Genomic DNA, 22,890 nt, shown 5'->3' with positions numbered 1-22,890 from the left:
CAACTGCTTTTAGCATGTAAGAGAGGAAATAGGTTATTGTATAAATTGCAAAGATTTACATTTAGAGTGCAAGTCATTGTTCTAGCCACAGTGCAGTAGTCTCCAGGTAGAGACAATATTTTCAAACAAATGTGTTATTTTATGTAAAGTTCTTTATATAGTGTGAAATCCTGATGTTATAAGGTAGTGCTTGCATTGTGTGACTGTTGCAATAGAAAGCAGCTGCTGAAAATAGCTGTGTTTGAGATAATCTGGCTGTTGTGTATTGTTTTTCTTTTTGGTATTAGATTGCCTAAGCTTCTTTCCATGGAAATTAAATTACTTTCTTTCAGTTTCTGACAAGGGAGGGACAGTTTCAGGACGGTCCCTCCCTGCAAAACTTTAGAAATAGAAGACTGTCCAAGCAATCCACCACAATGTTCCAGTGACGGATGTTGCAAGTCCCTGTTCTAAATGAGTGCTGAACAAACTTAAAATTCAACTGAGAAACTCAGCATCATACAAATGTATAGGTTTGCTAAAATATTCAGAAAATTTTAAAAGTCCAACTTGTTGGAATAAAATATGGTGGGTAAGATCAGTGTTAAACTGGACATGGCTTCTGGCCATGCCTTGTTTCTCATGAGTACCGATTTGACTGCATGCCCAGTGGACTGGCACTTAAACCAAATAAATATCTGCAGTGGGGTAATTATCAACCCCTTATCCCTGTTGCTAAGGCTCATGTTGGTTCAGTGTAGATAAAATCCCACCACAAAGGTCTGTGCCATGAAATATCTAAAGGCTTGTCTTAGAGGGCATGCAGAGAGCCTACTGTCTCCTTTGTGCAGTGCTGCCTGGAGACACGCAGGATAAGGAGTTGCTCTACACAAGTGGCCAAGAGCATGCCCTGAGCTAACCAAAATCTCGCTCCAGAATCGCCCCATGTGCTCGTTAGCAGATGCTGAGAGCTTCCAAATCAATGGTGTTCATAAGCCAGGCCAGGTTTTTGGCCAGGCATGGCTTGCACTCTGTGTAACAGCACTGAATTAAATAGCAGAGTTTAGTGCTCATCCTGCTGATGATGGAGCAGGGTATCTGCAGAGAGCCAATTAAGGATGGCTCAGGCAGCCTGCAGTTTTCTCCAGTGACCTGAATTGGTGTCAAAATGTGTCATGTGGTACTTGGGAAATGAGGAACACATCACAAGCTGCCCTGTGAATCTTTCCTCCCTTTGGCTATGGAGGTTTGCAGATGAGCCTTCAGTGCTCTTGCAAGCTATAATCTGTCTGCAGCCTCTCCTCCACTGCAAGGCCTGTGCTTCCTGACAAGCTAAATGAGATTACCATTGATTCATGAGCTCCTAACTCATGTGCAATACATTTATCTCTATTACCTTTCATGTCTGCAGCAGGAAAAATTGCTGCCTGTTTTAATTGAATCCTTTGAGCCCACCTTTCTTTTTGTGGTCAAAAGTAGAGATAAAAAGCAGTATGGAGAAAGATTTGATGAAACACTCTTCCTTTGCACGCATTGCTGGAGCAGATTGATACACTGACAGAAGAATTAGGCACTTCTAACTGTATTTCTGCTTGTGGATTCCATTCTCAGGGAGCTCTGTGTGGCAACTGGCAAATGAAGAACCAGAATACTTCTTTCCTCTCAGTTCTTGCAGTAATGATCTTTCTCTGCCCTCTTATGCCTGATTTCATTTAGGGGGATGTTAAAAATTTACACTCATATGATTTTCTTTTGTTTGATGAATGGCTGGGCAGGAAATTGTGTTTCTGTAGAAACTGTAGAAAGAAGGCTTAGTTGTGACTTTTTTTTTTAAACTTTATTTTACAAGCAAACTTATTGAAAATTAGACTGATTTTTCTGAAATAAACATTGGCATTCTTAGCATTGATAACCATGTTCCTATGCAGGCAGCTTAGTCATAAATCAGAACTGCAACACATTTGGTAGGACGAGGGGATGATGTCTCCTTAAAGCTCCATAGCAATGTTGGTTTCCTTGGAGAAAGGCTTTCCATGCCACAGATCAACTTGATAAGCAGTGCTAGTCAGACTGAAATCTGTGACAAGGACTGTGACACTTCATCCCTGTGTTTTGCAGTAGCATGTGCATAAAAGAACATGCCAAGTTCTTTTATGGAAAATGTTCTGTAAGATTTGTTAGATTTCAGACATGCTAAATGGCCTTTTACACTGGGGATGCAAGTAGGGTAGATTTCACATTTAGAAGATATTATTATTAAGGAGTTCTTATATAAATTGTTTGCTAGTGGTGCTACATTTGGCCAAAAAAATGTCCAGGAAATGGTACAGTGGTTAGGGAGAGCAGGAGGAGAGGTGATACTGTAGTTCTAAGGCCATATCTGGGAAAAAAAGAAAAGCTATTTTTTTTCTTCAGACTCTGGCTAGAGTTTCTTCCTCAAAACTTGTAGTTTATTTGAATTTTTCTTAACTAGAATTTTTGTTAACTAGATACCAATTAGATATGGACAGATTATGTCTCATGCACAAATATGCAGAGATATTTGAGGATCTTATTCTTTGAATGATGCATGATATGCTGATGTAGCAGATCCTTTTAGTCTGACATGAGAAAATTTCAGCAAACTTTTCTGCATAAGCAGTAAACTGAGAATACCAAATAGCATCTAGTGTTATGACTGTATAAATTCTCATTTCCACCAACCCAAAAGTTTTTGGTTTTGAGTTTTTGTTTGGGTTTTTTTTCCCGTTGGAAAAGTAGGAAAGGGTCCCCAAAATTTTTGATGAGGTTCTTGAAACTTGCTGTTCTGATATGCATTACAGCAACTTCAGCTGGAACATAAATAAACCCAAAATCTCTTGTCTCTGAATCAAAGGTATTGTGAAATGCTTTACAAAGGCTGGTGGGAAAAGTGTCTGAGTTTTTTTGGAATTTCATAATATGTTTCTTTCTTCTGATTTTGAACTCTGGCAGCATCTTACTATATTGCTTATCCAACAGAAGTTCTACTCATGAAAATATATTTGTTTTGAAGAATTTGTAAGTTCTTAACCTTTAAATTGTGTGGTTTGTTGTGGTTTGGAAAGTATCCTTATGGTTTTTCCCTTATGTAGAATTTCTTCCACATAGCAAGTAGGCTATTTCATTAGTTTCAATAGTCATGTGTGGGGTTTTTTTTGATTCACTTGAGAATTAAGTTTAACATAAAAAGGACAATATTACAGAAATGTAAAATTATAAATATTACTGTCATTTTAGGATTAATTTGACTACTACCTACATTAACTCTCCTAACTTAAAAATTAGTACTACATTTGTTTATAAGTGAGATGACTATTAGTGAAAATAAAATATAAATTTATGTGATGTGGAAAATCAGGAGGTTTTTTTCAGGTAGTTTATGAACAGCACTTGGTTTGGGAAATTTTATGAACAAATGTTGAACTCTTTAATGCTGATGCCTTTGTGCCAAAGTCCTGTAAAGGATGACTGTCTATTTATAGTGCTGATAGTTTTCAACTGAAGAAACAACCAAATATTTTTTCTCTCTAACATAACCAGAATTCAGTCTTGACTCTCTGAAAATTAAACCATCTGTTTAATCTTGGCTGTGCTACCTTTATAATAAAATAATTAATTCATGCCCATTTTATCACCCCTTTCTTCTGAAATAAAATGCATGCTAACATTTTATAGTAATACAGAATACAGATTTTTCTGAGGTCTCTGTGGCTGTAGAAATGTAGATACAGTCTTTGTGTCGAGTACGTACAGAGTAATAGATATGGTTTCATTTTCCACTCTTTTTGAGAAAAAAATTTCAAGCTGCCTAATTGCACTCCCTTCTTTTTAATGTCTTTGTAATGGAAAAATCTTCCTATTAAAATGAAATTATTTCTATTTCAGAAAAATAGTGAAACTTTCCTAATTTTTTTAGCTATTTAATCACAATCTATTCATATAAGGTTTATTCTACAAATAACTAGTGTTTGACTCTGCTGATTGCTCAACACCATTAAGACATGGTTTTTAAAGACTTTTTCATAGCTGAGTTTTATAGATAAGAAAAGCAGGTTTCCACCAGACTGAGCTGAAAATTCATTAGTGTGGTGAGAGATCATTAGCACAGCTGGGCATCTCATTCTGTTTCTCTGATCATTGGACCAGCCAAAATTGAAAAAGGATGCTGCTAAAGCTATTACTAATACTGGAAGAAGTTTGCTACAAAAAATTCTTGTCTGTTGTTGCATACAGAGATGAGTCTGGAAACCAATAATAGAAACATTTCAGCTGATGTGAATGATTTAGTGGCTACAAGGAGATTTACTCTTGTGCTTTTCACATTTCCTTTGGGATATGATTATCGTGTTTCTGAGAATTTTTCTTCCAGCTCTCTAATCAGGAACATCCATGCTAGGAGATGTAACCTTTTTGAAATGAAAAACAAAGGCTTACTCTTTCTATTGCTCTCTAAAGGGAAGTTGTCCTACATGCCTGTAGCCATTACATCCACTTTCCCTTGAGAAACTGGGGATATATGTGTTTGTTGATTAAAGCAGATATCATAGGGCCTCAGATCAAGTGACATTGCTGGACAGAAGTTTCAGTCCATCACATTCTACCAAGCATTTGATTGCTGTGTTAGAGAGGAGGGGGAGATTGTTCTCTATTTTGCCAGAAATTGTAAAAGGTGTTTGTACTTATAAGTCAAATCAAAGATGGTTTTAACATATATTGAAGTGCTCTGGTTTGTCACTGTTGCAGGTAAGTAATTTTTTTGTCTGCCAGACAGAGAGGGATTCATTGTATGCTCTAAGCAGTCTTTTTGTAAAGCAACTCTTGCTAACACTTCCTGGTTAGTGTTGATTGCAGTGAGCACATTTCTAGACATCTGTTGCATGGATAGGTCATAATCACTGGGGTTTCTTTTTCCTGTTTTTAAAGTAAACTTCCTTCTTTTTCTTCTTCTCTTTTTTTTCTTTTTCTATTTTTAAATTTTCTGTAGGACCTGGGGATAACGAAAGTGGGTCATATGAAGCGAATTCTCCAGGGAATTAAAGAGCTCAGCAAGAACACCCCTTTGTCTGAAGTGTAATTATGCTGGTGCTTTTCTTAAAGAGAGAAGAGAAAGTTGCTGGAGAAGCAAAGCTGTTGCAGGCACTTGGCTGTCCTTGTAGTTTATGGAAGAATAAGCACTGGTGTTTGTACAGGCTAGCATCTCTGCATTCTTGTGTGGTGAAGAACTTGCAGCAAGAGTACAAAAGGATTTGTGCCAAAACAAAAAGGAAAAGGTGATATGTTCTGTGAAGATGTTTTCTTGGTGTGCAAATTGGCCAGTTCGGATAAGCCCATATTGGTAAATTGATTGGTTGATGGTGAACTGCACTGACTGGAAAATATAGTCAAGGAACGATTGCTTTGCTTACATGCAGCTCAGTATGCCTCTCTTTATGCTGCAGCAAGATGCCACCGTACAGCATGAGGTCACCTGGTTTTCCTTCCGAGGCATAGCTCTGTAAAACCTCCTGTGCAGGAGACCAGGAGGTTTGGAAGGTTCAACACGTGAGCCTGGCAGTGCCGCAGGTATCCAGCACTCGCTGGCCATGCAGAAGAGGGGAGAGATACCTCGTGATACCATGAATGCAAACTATAATGCATGGTGTGCCTGCCTGAATTGTCTGTTGTTCTGTTGCATGACACATCTGATACTTTAAACACTTGAACAACTTTTTTATTGGTTTGAATGAGATTAATTTATTGCTACTTGAGTGTCTTTTTTTTTTTTCCTCCAGTTTCAGGCACTTTTCTATTCTTCAGTGTTGTGTTATGCCTAAAATGTGTTCTATGGCAAAGGGTGTGTGGGTGTGGAAATTTAGCATTTGTGCCATATTCAGCAGATTATATATGATTGAAACACTGTACAGTTAGGTTTTTAAATATATCATGTACAGAAGGTTTATCAGGTAACTAACTTATGAGACTTTTTGAAAGACCGGTACCTCACAAAAACATCAATTGGCTTCCTGCATGGAAAATGATAAAGAATTTTCTTGTGGTGCATTTTAATGTAGTTATTCAGTTATCTTAAACATCTGTAGCATATTTGAACTTGTAGGCACTAATGGTTTTATTTATTCTATTGTTCAAAAGCAGGTTTAAATATTAATGAAATTTTCTTAAAGGAAAATTTAATTTTATATATCATACATAAGAAGATATTTAAAATGTAGCAGCTGATTTGATTTTTGTGGGGTAAACTTTTACTTGTTGCTAATTAACTACTAATTTAAAAATGCATCTGTGTGCATTTCTTTAAAAAGGTATCAATTTTTTTTTCTTGACAGCACTCCACCATCAGTAGACCATAAAAATTTTAAAAAACCAGACTATAAGGTTCTAGGCTATGCATGCTAAGCTGAATCACATGCAAGACAGTAATCCATGAGTGTAAACAGGTTAAAAAAATTAAAACCATCTTTGTTTAGAAATTGCTCTAGACCAGAGTTTGTAAGGTTATTTACACTTAAATGAAACAGGTTCATAATTTAATTTCCTGGTTAACTTTTCACAAACGTATTCATCTAGTTGGAAAATAAATTTCAGATATCTACAAAACAAATCCTACCTAAATGTTTGAGATGAGATGACTTTGCACCACCTGCCAGAAAACTTGCACAGAATTGCTTCCTTCTTGCTGTTCCTAGCAATATGTCATTGCAGCACAAGGAACACTTGACTTTCACTTAATCAAATAGCTTTGCTGTTTCTTGCATTTTAAAGAGTATCTTAACATCTATTTATGTTTTCGTCATGGGCAGCAGAGTAAGGTTTCATTTGTTTCAGTTTGTTTTTTACCAAAACTTATTTTCTTGTATAAAGGGGTCAATGTCAAGTACTACATCCTGGTTTTGCCCTCCATTTCTCATGCATATGACAGGAGTTGTTCCATGGCAAGTAGATAGGACTCATCCCTTGGAAAGTAAAATCTTTTATCCTCATTGTTTTATTGGAGAAAAAAAATCAGAATAATCAAAACAGGCTTAATTTTTTCTTATTGTAGTTATTTGTTTTCTTGCTGCTGTAGGTTCAAAAGGCACCACTCTGGAAGTTCTGTGGACATAATGGTAAACAAACAAAAGTAAAAGGCTATTTTCTATTAGGTTTTGTATAAAAAACAACCAAATTGCATTTGCCAAACGATATGACTTTCAGGCTGTTGTAGGAAAAGCATAGGAAAAAATGGAAAGTTAGGCAAACAGTGGAGAGTTTGTTGGTTTTGGTTTTATTTTAATGTACTTGACATTCACCCCTTTAATGACGTTCAGGTGACATCTGCCAAGTCTTTGTAAGCTTTATTTCCTTTTCTCTTTGGTTCTCCATAAGCTACACTGTATTTTAACATGTGGCAGCATTTTAGCATATTGGTGTTACAGTAGACAACGCAGCTAATCTTCTGGTGTATTCAACATCATAACACATAGCAGAACTTTCTTTGCTTTCCTGATTGTAAGATACAGTCTCTTTACAACTTTCAGCCTTGCTGTATGTAATGCATCAAGATGGGCTATGGAACCAAATCTCTTCAAGTCACTGTCGAGATCTACGCTGAGTATATTAAAAAATGGAAGCTGCTTTTGGGCAGGGAAGATGGGCAAATGTTGTTTGTAACACAACTTTCTTATGGCACTCCTCAAATTACCTCAGTATAGGACAACAGACTGATGTTCATTTTTCTAAATGACCACCAAAGAATTCAACTTTTATTGTCCTAAGCAGTTTTTTTAAACACGTGAGTAGGAAAAAGAAAAACTGTATAGTTTATGCTGTATTTATTAGATGCCCAGGAGAGCAAATTTTATGCAACTCTATGCCTTAGACTAGTGTTGGCTATGAAGTGCAAATGCTTCTGACAAGGAGGCTCAAAATATTTTTACAGGAATTCTCTGTGGAGGTTGTGGGTTGTAACTGTGTTTAAGTGATGTGGCTTTTTTGAAGACCTGAACACAGTGTTGCTCTCTCATGATTATTCTAAGTATTGGGGTTTTTTCCTTACTGCTGTAAAAGTCCCAGCTCCTAGAACTAAGTACATAAATAGCTACATTTTTTTTAACGAACTGTAATCTCCCTAATTTAATCTTGCTGTAAAAAGTGCTTCAAAGCACACATCCCAGTATTTCAACAAAACCAAGGTTAAAAAAGGTTAGGTTCCCTAAAAGCAGTTAGCTTTTTAGGAAACAAGAGCCTGTGGACCCTGATTCAGCATGCTAGATTTATCAAGACAATCCCTATATAAAGTTTACTGGATTAAATTTCCCCCCCCCCAGTCAAATACACATGATTTCTGTGGTCAGTATACATTAAAGCCTGAAGGGAGTACAGAGTAATCTGCATTTTTTTGTAGTGGCTGGTGTTCATATAGATGAAAAGCTCTACACCTCAGAGAGAGGAACACAAGAACTGCATGTTTTAAAATGGCAGCAGGTTGCTAAATGTAAGTTGCTCTTTTGTCATTTTCAGATAGGATTTTCTCCGTTCACTGTATTTGATTGCTGTAGCAATCTCTGATTTAGGCCATGCAAGTTTTGCCTTTATAAAGCATCATGACTTCTTTTTAGAAACGGAGTGAAATCAAGCCAACTCATGGTTGTAGGTGTTGGGGATGTTTTGCAATACTTCAAAGAAAAGAAGGTTCAGAAATCAATTTTTTTATAAGATGGCAAGGGAAAATTTTCTTTGATACATTTTTATGTCTCTCCCCTTAATCACTATTCTTTTCTCCTGAATGTCTCTTTCTTTCAAAGAAAAATGCTTTGAACTTGGAAGAACAGTAAAGTGTAAAGCATATGATCAAAAACCCTCCCAGACTATTTAATTCCAGTATTTCATGTTTTGGGACTGGAATTAACATTCTTGGTCCTGTAAATAATAAATAGAAATCATCTTTATCTCTCTATCCCTGCCCAAAGTAATTAATACTGCAATGCTGCATTGCTGTAATTCAAAGAAGAGGTATTGATTTTTTTCTTCATAAATGTCCAGTTTATATTTTCCTATGTTTTTTGTAGAGAAATAGATAACCTGCCAGTTTTCCTTTTTAATTGAACTTGCTCATTATTAATGAAAATTTCATAAAGCCTTGATAATGAACATTACTTCAAGGGTAAAATTATCAGTGTTTTTCAGTGCATGTGGTCTTCATTTCAGGAAGACTGGCAGGAGACCTTTTTCACATGTAATGGAAAAATAATATATAAAGCAAATATGAAAGGATGTTTCATAGTCCTACTTTAAAAACAGTTGTAAGAATGTACATGCAAGACAAAACCCCCCATGGTGATTCCACTTTGCTTGATGCTTCCTGTTAATGACTGCATTAGTAGTGTTTACAGCTGTTTCTGCAGTGCTCTCTCTGTGCCCCTAAATATTAAATTCTTGCCTATGAGTTCAAAAGTTCTGATAATTAATAATTAGCAGTGCAAAAAGTCTTTGTGAAAGGTAAAGTCACAAGGAATGTATCTCATTGAGGATAACTGAGCTGGAGCAATTTGTTTAGCTTACAACCAGGAAATCATCTCGTCTTGAGTAAGTGAGAGCCACAGAAAAGAAAATTAAAGAAGTCATTTTAAATTTATTTTTTCACCCCAATAACTTAAATACCTCTTAACTGCAGCATCCTGTATACATTTATAACACCAACTGTCCTGTATTTTTGATTCTGTTTTCATGGATTTGTATGTTTTGTGGTATGATTTTCATATCATCAAGGTTTGATGCTGCTTATTCTAACTGTGAGGATTTAATGTTTGCAAGAACTGTACATGACTGTATTGCTGTCTTAAGGAACAAGTTTTTGATGACTTGAGGAAGCTAAGGAGGTTGGACAGGATTTAGGCTTTGGATGGGGCTTAAAATATCTCTGCTTTCTCTTCAGAGATGAATGGTAGCATCAGCAGAATTGATAAAGCATCATTTGGTAATTATCAATATGAAATCTTTACTGGTTGTATAAATTCCTGTATTTTTATCCAGAGTATAGTGTGGAATGGATCTTTTTTGCAAAAAGAAAAAAGAATTTATAGTTGTTTTCTACTACTGTTGCATTAGTAGAATTTGCATTTCATAGCTCTGTTAAGTATTAGCTTATGTACTTGTTTGTTTCTGCCATACAGAAGACCAGTGTGTTTCTCAGAAATTAGAATCCATTTGGAACCATCTAAAGAGGACTATTTCTGTAGCCAGTTGGAGCTAATACCAAAATTCATAGCAACTTCTGTAGGCTTAATAGTGATCACCCTCAATACTTTAACAGAAAAAAAAAATATTTTGAAAGGTTTGTGGGTTTTTTTCAGGGCATAGAACTAATCTTCAAACATCATCCCTTTGTCATATGTAAATTAAAAAATATTAGCATTGTTAACACTTTTGCAAAGAAGCAAAATGCTGATGAATACATACCCAAGAGTATTCCTGCACAAATTTTAATCAATTTAGTTGTAGTGGTTAAAGACCTATCACCTTCAGAACAGTCAACAGAAAATTCGTATGTGCACGTGGTAGAAGTACAAATATCTGTTTTAAATAATTAAAGACTTGTTTCCCAGTTGACAAAATCTTGATGAGCTCTCTGATGGGATTTTGAGTTTATATAACCTATTCCTTGTATTAGTGGGGCCGAAGAAGCTGGTGCCTCATTTATGTTTAACACCAATCATGCTTTTATTAATGTTTTTACCTTGCTTCCCAGCTCCTGTGTCTGGATGAGTTCCCAGCTTCTGGCAAGATGAGACCCTTGCATGTCTCTCTATGGTTTCTGTTCAGAAGAGCTGGACGGGCAGGCCAGGGAAAAGGTGTAGGGTGCTCGAGGAGAGATACACCAAGGCTTCAGGCTCCAAAGCCTAGCATAACCATGGTGGATTAAAATCTTTTAAGTTATATTTCTGTTGTCCCTGCTGGAAGCTCTATCTAACAATTAACATGAGCTACCAGAATGCCCTTGGCAAGAGAAATGTTTTGGCTAACTCTACCAGCTGTGTAAGACATTGAAAATACTGAACATTATGGTAGCTATTAGTAGGATAATATCCAAATGGCCAATAAATATTTTATTCTGTGGAACAAATACTTTGGGAAAATATAGTTTGTAGTATTATTCAAAGACTAGTGTTAGGATTGAAAAGCTACTGAATATAAACGCAATGTGGTACAAAATTTTAAGTAATTTGCAACTACCTTTTTCCAAACTCATTGGAAACAACTATTTTAGGGAGCTATGTTTGATCCAGGTATAGCTAGACAAGAGTGTGAACTGGAAGGTGGGAACAGGAAGAAATGAAGTAAAATTGGATGGTTTGTTTTCATTGTAGAAACTGTGTGTAAAGCCAAAAATAAAATTTCCACAGTGCCCCAAATCCCTTCTGACTTTTTAAAGGGAATTAGCATTGTAAGTCCCAAATTTTTTAAACTAAAGCATTCATTGGATAAAAATCAGTTTAATAACCTGACAGTGCCAGTAACAGGGTAAGAGTTAGAGATACAACTATATTTTTCTCCTGGTGTTAGTGTAAGCAAGCTCTGTTTGGGACTAATTCCCTTTGCGGTCACAGTCAATTCTTTTGTGAATAGGGAGATTGAGGAAAGACGTTCAAAGCTGCTTGGTCTTGCTTTTCAGGGATGGGGAGAGCACGTGTGCTGAACGGTAGGGCCTGGAGGCTTTTAATGAGAATTTCAAGGATACAAGATTTTCTACTTGGATAGTTTAGGAAGGTTTACAAGGAGCACACAGGCATGCAGATTCTCACTGTGAAGGTTCCTAGTAGCACTGTCCTCTCACAAGATGCCATGTCTATACATTGAAACAGGCATTTGGACTGTGTGCCTAGCCACATTCCAGAGGATTTTCTACAGGCATCTGTCACTTGTGGTGTCTGTACTTTCTGTCTTGGTTTTATGTCTCCTTAAATCAGATACCTTGAAAAATGTTTGTCCATATTTGACAAAAATTACCATTTTTCCCACTCAAGGAGCACAGCTTGTGAACCTGTCCTGAAATAATTTGTTTCATTAGCCACCTTTTAACATCATATCCTTTGAATCCTAAAAGAGCTGAAGCTCTTTTAGGCACTTCCCTAGAGCTGCCAGTTACCTTAGAAATTTAATATGCTTGTATGTCGACAGGATCATCAAAGGGCAAGGTGATACTCACAGTGGCAGATGAGATGCAATAGATGGGATTTGTACATAAGGAGTACAAACTGTTGAGATGCTCCTGAAAGATGAAGGGGGCCTGATCTCTGCACCTTCCCTCTGGCCCTTTGTTGCTGTCATCACACAAATAATTTAACGTCATACAATATTAGCAGTTTCTTGTCTTAATTCATGGTGACGGCAAACCTATCAGTCACTAATGAACTAGTGAAACTTCTCACTGTCACATCTGTCTGTCTAGAGCAGGTATCTTCAAATGTTGAGTGCTATGGAATTGCATTAATGTGTTTTTAATGTATGTTCTGGCATTTAAGAAAGGTAAATTTCATCTAAAGGTATTTCAAAGGTTCTGAGAGGATCCCAGCCCAGCATGGGTGATTTCTGTCATTAGCCAGACTTGTAACTTACACTGGTATTCAGTCAAGGACAGCTGTTAGTTAATTCTGTAGTAACATTCACTTACATGCATGAGTGGATGCATGAACTACGCATGGAAGCGTTGCAGAAATGGGACACTGTCTAGTTCTCATATATTTGTGTCTAAATGACAGTTTGTAGCAAAGAGCTGAAACATGTGATTTCCACTCAGTCCAAACCTATATTCAATTGAAAATGAAACCATCTAACATGGTTTCTTAGATGAAAGCATCTAACGGGTTTAGTAAAATCTGGCATGTATTCAGTAGTTTCTGCCCTTTGTTTCCCCTTCTTCCTGTTCATTCCACAAGGAAGTTCATCATCTTTGCAATGATATAAATCTTTTGGGACTTAAGCAGATGCTGTGCTTTAAACAGTACTTTAGGCCCCTTGGAGATTGTTCTTGTATTCCACTTACAGCATTTACATGTAAGCCTACAGATGATTTTCTTGGAGAGAAATTGCTCCTCACATAAAAGCGATCCTCAAATTGATCATGGGTAGGCTTTTATGTGCCATACCCATGACTGTCATTCTCTTGCCAGTATTTGTGTGGATGTGTGTAGATATGTAGTACCTAGTTCATAGTGTTTATGTGAGAGCACACCTGTACATAGAGATGTATATACATACCCTGGTTTTGCCCAGTATAACAATGCCAACTTGTGTGTAGAGCCAAAAAAACTTAAAACTATACAGTGCTTGAGATGCTGCATTGTTTTTATTATAGTATTTTTTTATATCAGATAAATTGCAGGATGTTTACAGATGCTTATTAATATTTAACTTATACAATGGGGTGGCAGGATGTTTATGATTGTTGTCAGCTAAAGAATTGTATGTGATTCTGGGTGATATTTTGGCTTTTTTGAAATCCTTGGCAAAATTCCCATTGATCTCACTGGGGCCAAGATTAAACTCCTCTGAATCTATTGTTTACTGGCTATTTTCCTACTGTGATAATTTTTGTAATGAGTGAAATGTATTTATTTTTTCCCCAATGTGAAATCTGCAGTTTCTATTTGGATTTTTCTACGGAACCTGCAAACTACAACACAGGTGGGAATATATGCCTCAGAGACTGTACAGAATTTTTCATTGATCTGGTCCTTGAATATATCTAAGAAAATACCTTCTAAAAAACTTTTGTAAGATTTAATACAGAATCATCTAAAAAGAGATCACCTTTCATGCCTCTCTCCTCTCACAAAGAGGGAATGCAATGTGGCAGGTGAATGTGAAGAAGTATTCCTTGATAAATAAAAAGTAGTCTTGTCTGTTTTCTGTACCTACTGATCTCATGCAGCTCACCTGTCTTTGCAGATCTGGTATAAGACACTTGAAGTACCTTATCCAAAAGTACTTTATTGGGGAAAAAAATGTGGGTTTAAGCTTCTCATCAAGACATGGAGGTATCTTCAGAGCCAGTGTGCTGAATGACTTTTTATATTCCATGGATCAGTTAAAATGATGAAAACGTTAAGTGGTAAGGCAAGTCAGACAACTGTTTGACATTAGAGAAATCACTTGTCTAGAGGCAGAAGGAACAGTTCTTTAATAGCACAAGGAGGAAATATACCATAATGCAGCGCTTCCTAAATCCCTTTCCAGGGTATCTTTTAATTATGTATGCTCAAAGTGTATTCTTTCTGTAAAAAAAACCATATGGCTGTGAAACAGCTAAATAGATGCATCCTAATTTCTTCATCTAAGGCTAAAATACCATTTTCAAACAAGAGCTGTCATGCACTTTGAAATACATTTGTTGGGAACAGGTAAGTTTATATTTATCATAGATAGTCATCCCAGGGGTAGTCAGACTTGTAAAATGATGTAGTTATGCCAAGGTTATCAAAAACTGAAGAAATAACAAAGCAGACACCTTCCTTCACAAGGCTCTTTCTGAAGACATCTGTGCAAATGCCCACCACTTCCAGGAATCTTTTCCTATAATTTCCTTTAAGAAAGGATCATATTCAGATTCCTATCCTTCTCCTTGCTAACAAGGCAGGAAGTATGCACCTTGGTTGAACTCTCTAGGAGTTTGTTGGCTGTAGAAAAAGACCTCAAAAGAATAGACATTTGAGGCAATCAGTAGGCTTGCAAAGGATACACAGGGCTCTGTCTAGGCTCGTTAGTCTGCTAATGTGGCTCTGACCACAGATTAGTGGGGGAAAAGCTCCTATGGTGCTCCTGCTTCACTTGGTAGCAAGGCTCTGTGGTTGTCAGTGGGGGCAGATGGGTGCCAAGCAAGTAACCTTTCCTTTTGCGTGTTGGTTGGCTTTCTGCAATTCTAATCAGGACTGGAGTTCAGGACACACCTTTATTTGTCTGCGAGGCCATGTGATATCTGAGGAAATGAGGAGGAAGTGGCTGAAGGTCTGGCTTCTGCCTTTGGTTTCCTGCCAATGGAGCTGGTGTAAGACTGGGGCAGTGCAGTTAACCTCTGAGTACCTCACTTTCTCCACCCAAGGGAATAGGGATGCTCACCACCTCTGTACAGCCCCCTTGAGTCCTGTAGGAGAGCAGGGTTATATAAACCGCTGAGTTTTACCCACACTATTATATGTAGTAAAAATAAATGACTTCTGTCCATAACACTGCAAGAATTGCTTTTCCTAGTTCCAGTTCTCTTTGATGACCTACTATGTCCTGGGCAATCAGTTTTAAAGCTTAGCAATTGCTCTAATACTTAGAAATTCACACATAGCAGGCTCTGTTTGCTGCAGAAAAGAGTAAAACTTTAAACTGCCTGACAAAACTTGCCAATGAAGTATATCTAACAGGGCAGGGGTGTAACTTTTGGCTTTATTTACTTGTAATAATGGTAAGGAACAGTGAATTTTGTTTGTTTACATACTGTTTACAATGGCACAGTTTTATTTTTAATATATAAAAACAATTGAGGTATTTATTGCATATACTATTTTAAAGATGTTTTATGTGTTTTCACCTTTGGAATATATTGTTACATTTCCTTGTACAGATAATTTGGGTGGCTTTGTTAATATAGTTAGTAATTTTTATGACTACTAAGTGACCAGTTTTCTGTGCCTTTTTATTGTTGGATGCATGATTACATATTTATTATTGTATGGAAGTCACTGAGATGTGTATTTTTGTATTCTGCTGGAAGCAATGGTTGATTTTATTGTACATGATAAGAGATGCCTTCCATAAGAGGCACTCGTATGAGATCTTCCTTCTCAAATAAACAGAATGCATTCAATGTATATAAGTCCCTGAATTTATTTGTGTCTAGAAATCAGTGGAAATGTTTGAACATCATGACACTGAATTTTAGATCTTGTCCACTCAAAATGTGGGCTGTTACCAATGTCATCAAATCTAAACCGGAATTCCCCATCGAAATTAATGCAATGGCAACTCCTTGGCACATTCTAAGACTTTGGAATTTAAAAGAAAACTCAAAACTACATAAAATTTGGATGAATGACTATCAAGTGTCATTTCTACTCAGTCTGCCAGGGACTGCCTGAAAAGCGTTTTAAATTAGGGGCTTTGAATACAGCTTTTATACTTCCTCTACATAGCTATGTGCAAACCCAGATGTAAGTAGGTCACTGTGCATGTAGGTGTTTACATTTGCAGGGATCTTCCACTGGATCTTGCTGCCACACAGCATATTAAGTGTAAAAACAGATTTGCATTTGCATCCATGGTAACAATAGCCATTAAAACAGAACATTCAGTAGCACATATTTTTTCCACGGGTAAGTGGCAGTAAAGCAAACACGATTTTCCTCAGCAGTATGGGCTGTGCCTCTCTGGCACCAGCCCTGATAAACACTCCTGGGAGTTGATTCCAGAGGGCCAGTCTGCAGGCAAGCACCAGCTGCCATGTTATAGGTCAGTGAGCTACTAGGCTGGTACCTAGCACAAGATGTGTTGTGAAAGTAACCACAATCAGTGGCATATACAGAAGGAAAATTATAGTGTGTAGAAACCTAAGTCAGTTCATGAAGGCTGTAATCTTGTGATTGATGAAGTTGTCTTGTGGTTGGGATCCCATTGTCCTGAATGATCATACATTGGAGAGGCAATTTTATGGATAACCCAGAAAGCTTACAGGTCAGTCCTGGGGGGTTCAGTGCACCATGAATTCCAGGTGCTTACAGTTCTCTTAGGATTGAAGCCTGTACTTTAATTTTAGGTGTGTTTTGGGAGGATTTAATTTCTTTAGCCAAACTGAAATAGTTGGTTTCAATAATCAAAGCTGTCGTATAAATGAGAGACTGAAGTAGGAGAAATAACTCATGGGGTAAAGTAGGGGATACCATTAGGGATGGCACTCTGCAGTACATGAGGAGACGGGGTGTGGTGGTGTTTGGACACTGGGAACTCCCCAGAATTTCTTCTAGAAGTTAGACTGCACAGTAAGGTAGGCTTCCCACAGTTCATCTTGACCATAAATTAGTTTTCTGTGAATAAGAAGTCAAAGAATGTGGAAAAAAAAAAAGCCATTGGATTATAAGCCTTAACCTGGAAGATGCACTGAGGGAGGTTTTTAATAATTTTGAGAGAAGTTTGGTAAATGAATGAACAGTTCATACCCCACGTTAATACTTGTGGCATATAATCAATCCATTCATCTCAGTGACACCAAATATCTGATGATGAAGTCTGAAACTGTGCTAACTCCTATCACTAAATTAATAAAAATCTGAAAAAAATAAAAGAAGGTTGTACACAGGCAAGCATGGAAACTGGAAGTGCTGAAGCAAATCTAACAGAGTTATTGCTCAGAGTTATTTTATCAAAAAGGGCTGCATGGATGTCTTCTCTAAAACAAAATATAGTAGCAAATTATTTGAAGAGGTTTAGTAGGGATGGCATGATAAACTACAAGGGCAAAAAGGAAACTGGTGCAGTATTAATATTTCTTGTTAATATTAAAATATTGGAACAGTGAGCATAGTAAAAAGTGAGAAAAAAATTATTTTTAAATTATGCTATTCAAGCCACCAAAAGTTTGTGTTTAGATTAAAATCTGCCCATTCTGGAGGCAGATATAGGAGTATGACATTAACCTGAATAGGTTGTATATTTAACTAGTAGTTTGGCCCATTTCCTTCGGAGTTATTCCAGATTTTTTCCTAATTACATGAATGCAGTTCTGATCATATTAGTAACTATACTTTTTCAAAATAAAAAATGTCAGTGGAGTCACGACCTCACTCATCCCCAGCCATCCAATGGTAAGAAGATGTTGTGGGTTGAATCTGTCTTGAAAGCATGACAAAACACAAGGCAGGTGCAATGGCTTCTGTCCTGGCCAAATGCTCGCAGATGAATGAAAGCAGCAGCTGGCCCATGCCCTTCTCCTTCAGATGAGAACTAAGGGGATCTACACAGAAGTGCATCTTTCTTTTTATAGAGGGAGAGATGAGAGATGTCATAGTGATGAAATTGGACATCCTGGGATGTGGCAGATGCCTCACTGAGGCAGCAGGATTTTTTGCTCTAGCTTCAGTTTCCATTTCCTTTCCCTGACAGCAGTGCACAGCTGTGCCTGCACTTGCCACTCTGAACTCATTCCTCCCCTCTGCCCTTTAGCTGCTATTTGCATCTCCCATGGCTCAAAGGCTTCAGCCCTTCTCAGGTACCTACCGTCATTTCCTAATTACACTTTGCCAAGTTCAATTTCCTTTCTTCAATTTCATTAAAAAAAAAAAAAAAAAAAAAAAAAAAATCATCCATCTGCTGCCTAGTGACATTAATGTAACAGCAGATATGTGTTCTCCCGGCAGTCAGGCTATCCTCTGAGTAGAGGAGTTCATTAATTATAATCAGACATCCAATACCTCTGAATCCCTAACACATGGCCCTTGTAACAATAATAATAATCATCTGCTAATGGTGTCACGATTCAACCTATGGTGTGTGTTTTTCCTCTGAGGGAGCACAACTTTGCTCAGACTTCCTGGGCACAGCGTTTCCAACCCGCTGTTGAAGCCATCAGTACTCTGAAGGTCAAGTCACACAGGAGCCTGCAAGTGGTGTGAGAGTGTGTTCTTCTGATTTATGCCTGATGACTTGTTTTCCAACTAACTTGCTTAAAAGTGTTAATACAGTCAAGCAGAAATCTTAGGGGGCTATTTTCAGGTCAATAAAAAGGAAAAAATGTTTAAGAAGTTCAAGATGCCATGGGGCTGTTCCCAAAACGTGGGGTTTTTTTGAGTGAGGGGAAGCTGCTTTTTTAAGGATTGTAGGTTCAGAGGTCACTTCAGAGTACCTGCACTAAAAGCTTGGTAGCAAAGTTTTGATCCTATTCTTTCCCCTTCACCAGCTTCTGTAAACTGTGGGAGGAGCAGGTGGGCTCTGGAGCCAACTCTTCATCCAAGGCAGAGCAAAGTTTAGAAGGGAGTGCCTTACCTGGAGTGTGTGGGCAACCCCTTCCTGAAATTAAAACCCATGCACTTGAATAGAACAGGAAGTTATAAAATGAGTTTTCTTTTTCAAGTACTGACTTTCTATAAAGATGAGGCTTACATAATTCTGCTCTGGCATTTCATCTCTCTCTTTCTCTCTTTTGGGTCTTCACCTTCCAAACCACTGTGTTTTGAGCATCTTCTTTCAGGTACCCCACAGATCATAAACCCAAGGAAACATAGGGACAGGGGCGATGCTCTGGATCAAGAGGAGGGAGAGCATCAAACATATTGTAAAATATTCTTCCAGATGCCAGCTGAATTCATGTCTTTCATTTATTATCTTACCTCATCAAAAGAAAATAACCGAATGAGTTTATATATGAATAAAAATCAAGTGTGTTCCTTAGAGAATTTATAAAGGAACTAGACAGCTACACAGGGAGAGATGGAGGGGACAATACCTGTGCCAGCTCTGCTCCTTCGAAACATAATGAACAGCAAAAATTTTACAGTTGCAGTGTAAAACCTTCACAGAGTTGTCTTAAGAAGGTATATACTGCTTTACAAATCAAATGTTCTCAGAATTATAATTTCAATATATCTCTCTGTGACCACTCGGCCATGAAAATGATTACTCTGTAATTCTCAGAATCTTAAGCCTATTTAAATTATTGACATGAGTATTAATTAAATCTTTCAAACACTGTGGAAAGAGTAGCCTGGACAAATGAGCTTAAAATGTTGAAAACTACAATAACAATTAATTATGTCAGGCCAACCAATCATCATTTATTTCTCAGTCAATAAGAACTACTGTTAATGGCTGATTAAGCTCAATTAAGTTTTGATGGAAGCACTAGTTTTTAAATACAGGTTAAATTATCGTATCTAGCATTTACTAGCAGGATCAAAAATACATCATGGCTTATTTTTTCAATATAAATCCTCTCTCAAAACATATTTATTTTGAAAACAAGATTCAATGTCCTTGGTTTTCTTAGCTGGCTGGGCAATCTGGGCTTTTATTAAAGACTTTTTCCCTTGCTGGATTAAATGGAGAAAAACTTGAATCATAAACCCTTGTGGTTCTTTTACATCTGTTTAGCTAATACTCAGTTTAAATGCTTCTGATATCCAGACTAATCCCTGGGGGAGTGGAAAGAAATAATGCTTCTTAATTTAGAGAGGACTAGACCCTGTAGACCTACTTGCTTTGTTATTTGTGGGAATCTGACCATCAGGTTGCCTTTGGGTTGGTAGAGAGGTTTGCCTGGAGGAATCACAGTGCTGAAAAGATGTTACATGACATTTTACCCATCCATTAATGTTCCCATTCTAGCTTCCAGGCTCATTTGTTGCTGCCATCAGTTTCCCACCTCCCAAATTAAAGAGAGAAAAAAGACTTTTAGGGTGCATGCCATGTTAAAAATCTGTTGCACCTTAGTTTTTGGCACTGAGTGATCCTGATGTGTAAGGTATCAGTGAGAATAAGATATGTGTTGATATGATGTTGATATGATGCTGTTGAAATTTGTTAAATCACTTACTATTTCACCAAAGCTTTGTTTGCATTCAATATTAACTGACTTTTTATTTTGTTTATTTAGTGGTTCAAGGCCTGTAGTTTTCCTTTTGCACTGACTCTTTTTACTGGAACAGAACAGAAGTCATTTCTTTGAGAGATACACAAATTACAACTGTTAGGAAGAGTTTCCCAGAAGACATTAAATACCACAGACAAAATGCAGTTTCTTTGTCTTGATCCCACACTTTGCACGTCAACTACATCTCTTACCTTCCATTCTCCTCTGGCCTAAGTGTCTTTGAGGACACCCAACGCCAGTGTTGATGGTGTCTGTTCCTTTCAACACAGGATTAGTATTTTACAGAGGTGATGAAGTTTTAGCATGACTAGCACGATGTATATTTTACAGAGGTGATGAAGTTTTAGCATGACTAGCACGATGTATAAAATAGATGCACAACTTGTGCAAATTTCACACATCTCTTTCATCTTCTCTTTCACACAGAAACGGATGGGATTGCCCATTTCCTTTAAAAGCAGGCCACCTAGTGCTTGCAGAGGTTCAGCACAGAGAGAAGCCCACTGCCAGCACGTTGGTTTGCTCCCTCCCTCATTTGCACTCCCTTTAAACCATGGAGCTGCTCACCTACTTTTCAAAACAAACTGTGCCACCATGCAACTTAAAATAACAGAAACTTCAGGTTGTTGATTTCACAGGCCTGTTTCCTGTCTGGCTCTCTGCTACTTGCTTTGCTCCAGCACTGGGTTTTGTCAGACCCCTCTGTCAACCTGCATTAATGCCCTAATATGGCCAAGAAGCATCAAGGAACATGACAATGAACTGGACCAGCTGGATTAATGAACTAAACCAAGAGTAGAAGGATCTAGCACCAGGAGTGGCCCAGTGAGGAGGCAGTACTGGGAGAAAAGAGGAAAGACAAAAAAGAAAGAGAGAACAATATTCCCTTTTCACCACCACCAGCAAGTCGGCAGAAACCTCATCCTCAGGTTCACCAGAGAAAAAGAGGATTAAGGTAAAAACACTGACAGCTTCTCATCCTCCAGACTGACACCAGGGCACTATAAGAGGAAAAAAATATACCCCGGTCCTTTACATGGACTATTAAAAATGATGAGCCAGTAGTAGCCATACTGGAATGTGACATCTCCAAAGAAAGCCGGAAGGCACAGCCTGGAATGATGTTACTAATTCTGTAGCTGTATGATTAGACATGTAACCAGTGTCCCAGGAAGATACTTTATCCCAGCATTTTGCTGGAGCTTCCTTTTCCTCCTCCCAGTGAGACAAGGAGAAGACCCAGACACCTGCTGTTATTAATGGTCCTGTGGCAGTTCTTGTAGAATGTCTAAGTTCTGGTGAAGGTAAATCCTGTCTGAATTTTGCTTTGGATAAATTGGATAAATCTCTCTGTGATAGGTGAGTTTGGAGTGTTTTGTGCATGTCTAAGAAGTGTAGATACTGAACTATGCAGCCCTGGATATTGTATAGCACGGCTAACTTCAGTCCTGCATGGCTGCCAACGTATTTGGCAATATTTTCCCTTTATTGTTGGGGTTTAGACTTTTAGTTAAAATGAAAAATCAGTATTTTTTCATTCTAATCTGTTTTTAAACATGTGTAGAGCTCTTATTTTTATTAAAAATGAAGAAAAAAGGAAATTTAACACTAGATAGAGAACTAATCTTCATTAATAACAAGAATATTTCTGGAAAAGCTATGTCTTAGACTATAAAACTTGAGAAAATTATTGAATGACAGAAGTTATAAATAAATGTTTCCTATATTTGGTCTACATTGGATAATGGGCACCTTCATATATATCTTTTGTTAACTACAGCCAAGAATACAGGCTGGACTGTTGGATCTGGGATGGAAATCCTGACATTTCTGTAGTGATAGGAAATTTAATAGAAGAAGAGTTCTAAACAAGCTTCTTTCAAAACAAAAATGGCTGAAATCTTGCTCCCCAATGCTTTGTCCTGTTGGCAGAACTTTACTTTTGACTTGGGATCATTTCACATTAGCTCTGTATCATCCTGACAAGTCTTCTTCACCTGCAGTGTGCATCATTATCTTTCCTGAAAAGAACTTGAGAACACCCACACTAAAAAGCCTCAGCAGAACACTTTATTTTAATGAATATAATGTATTTTCTCTAGCACAATGTGTATTTTTCACTCACTTAGACATATATAATACCCTCAAATACACCATAAAGCTATGTGGTTGCAATTTATTATTTATATTAATTATAAATATTAATTTCAAATTTCCAAATATCTTAAAACTCATCACCTATAAAGCTGTAATTAATTTTACTTGGAAATCCAGCCTCATAATCAATCATC

General features: G+C 37.3%; 1 protein-coding gene across 2 annotated transcripts in view; it reads left to right on the top strand.

Moving 5' to 3' along the window:
* The window catches only part of DGKH (diacylglycerol kinase eta), a 148,724-nt gene extending 142,480 nt beyond the window's left edge, over positions 1-6,244 (top strand). Inside the window, exon 31 of one of the 2 annotated variants that reach the window (XM_053969869.1) lies at positions 4,985-6,244. In XM_053969869.1, the coding sequence (XP_053825844.1) occupies positions 4,985-5,074 (90 nt within the window). In that variant the 3' untranslated portion in view covers positions 5,075-6,244. The remainder of the gene's footprint in view (positions 1-4,984) is intronic. The other variant, XM_053969870.1, reaches the window with a different exon arrangement.
* Positions 6,245-22,890: the final 16,646 nt, after the last annotated feature.

Source organism: Vidua macroura, chromosome 2 (genome assembly GCF_024509145.1).
Source record: "Vidua macroura isolate BioBank_ID:100142 chromosome 2, ASM2450914v1, whole genome shotgun sequence".
NCBI classification, from domain to species: Eukaryota; Metazoa; Chordata; class Aves; order Passeriformes; family Viduidae; genus Vidua; species Vidua macroura.
This window is presented reverse-complemented; position numbering and strand designations above follow the sequence as displayed.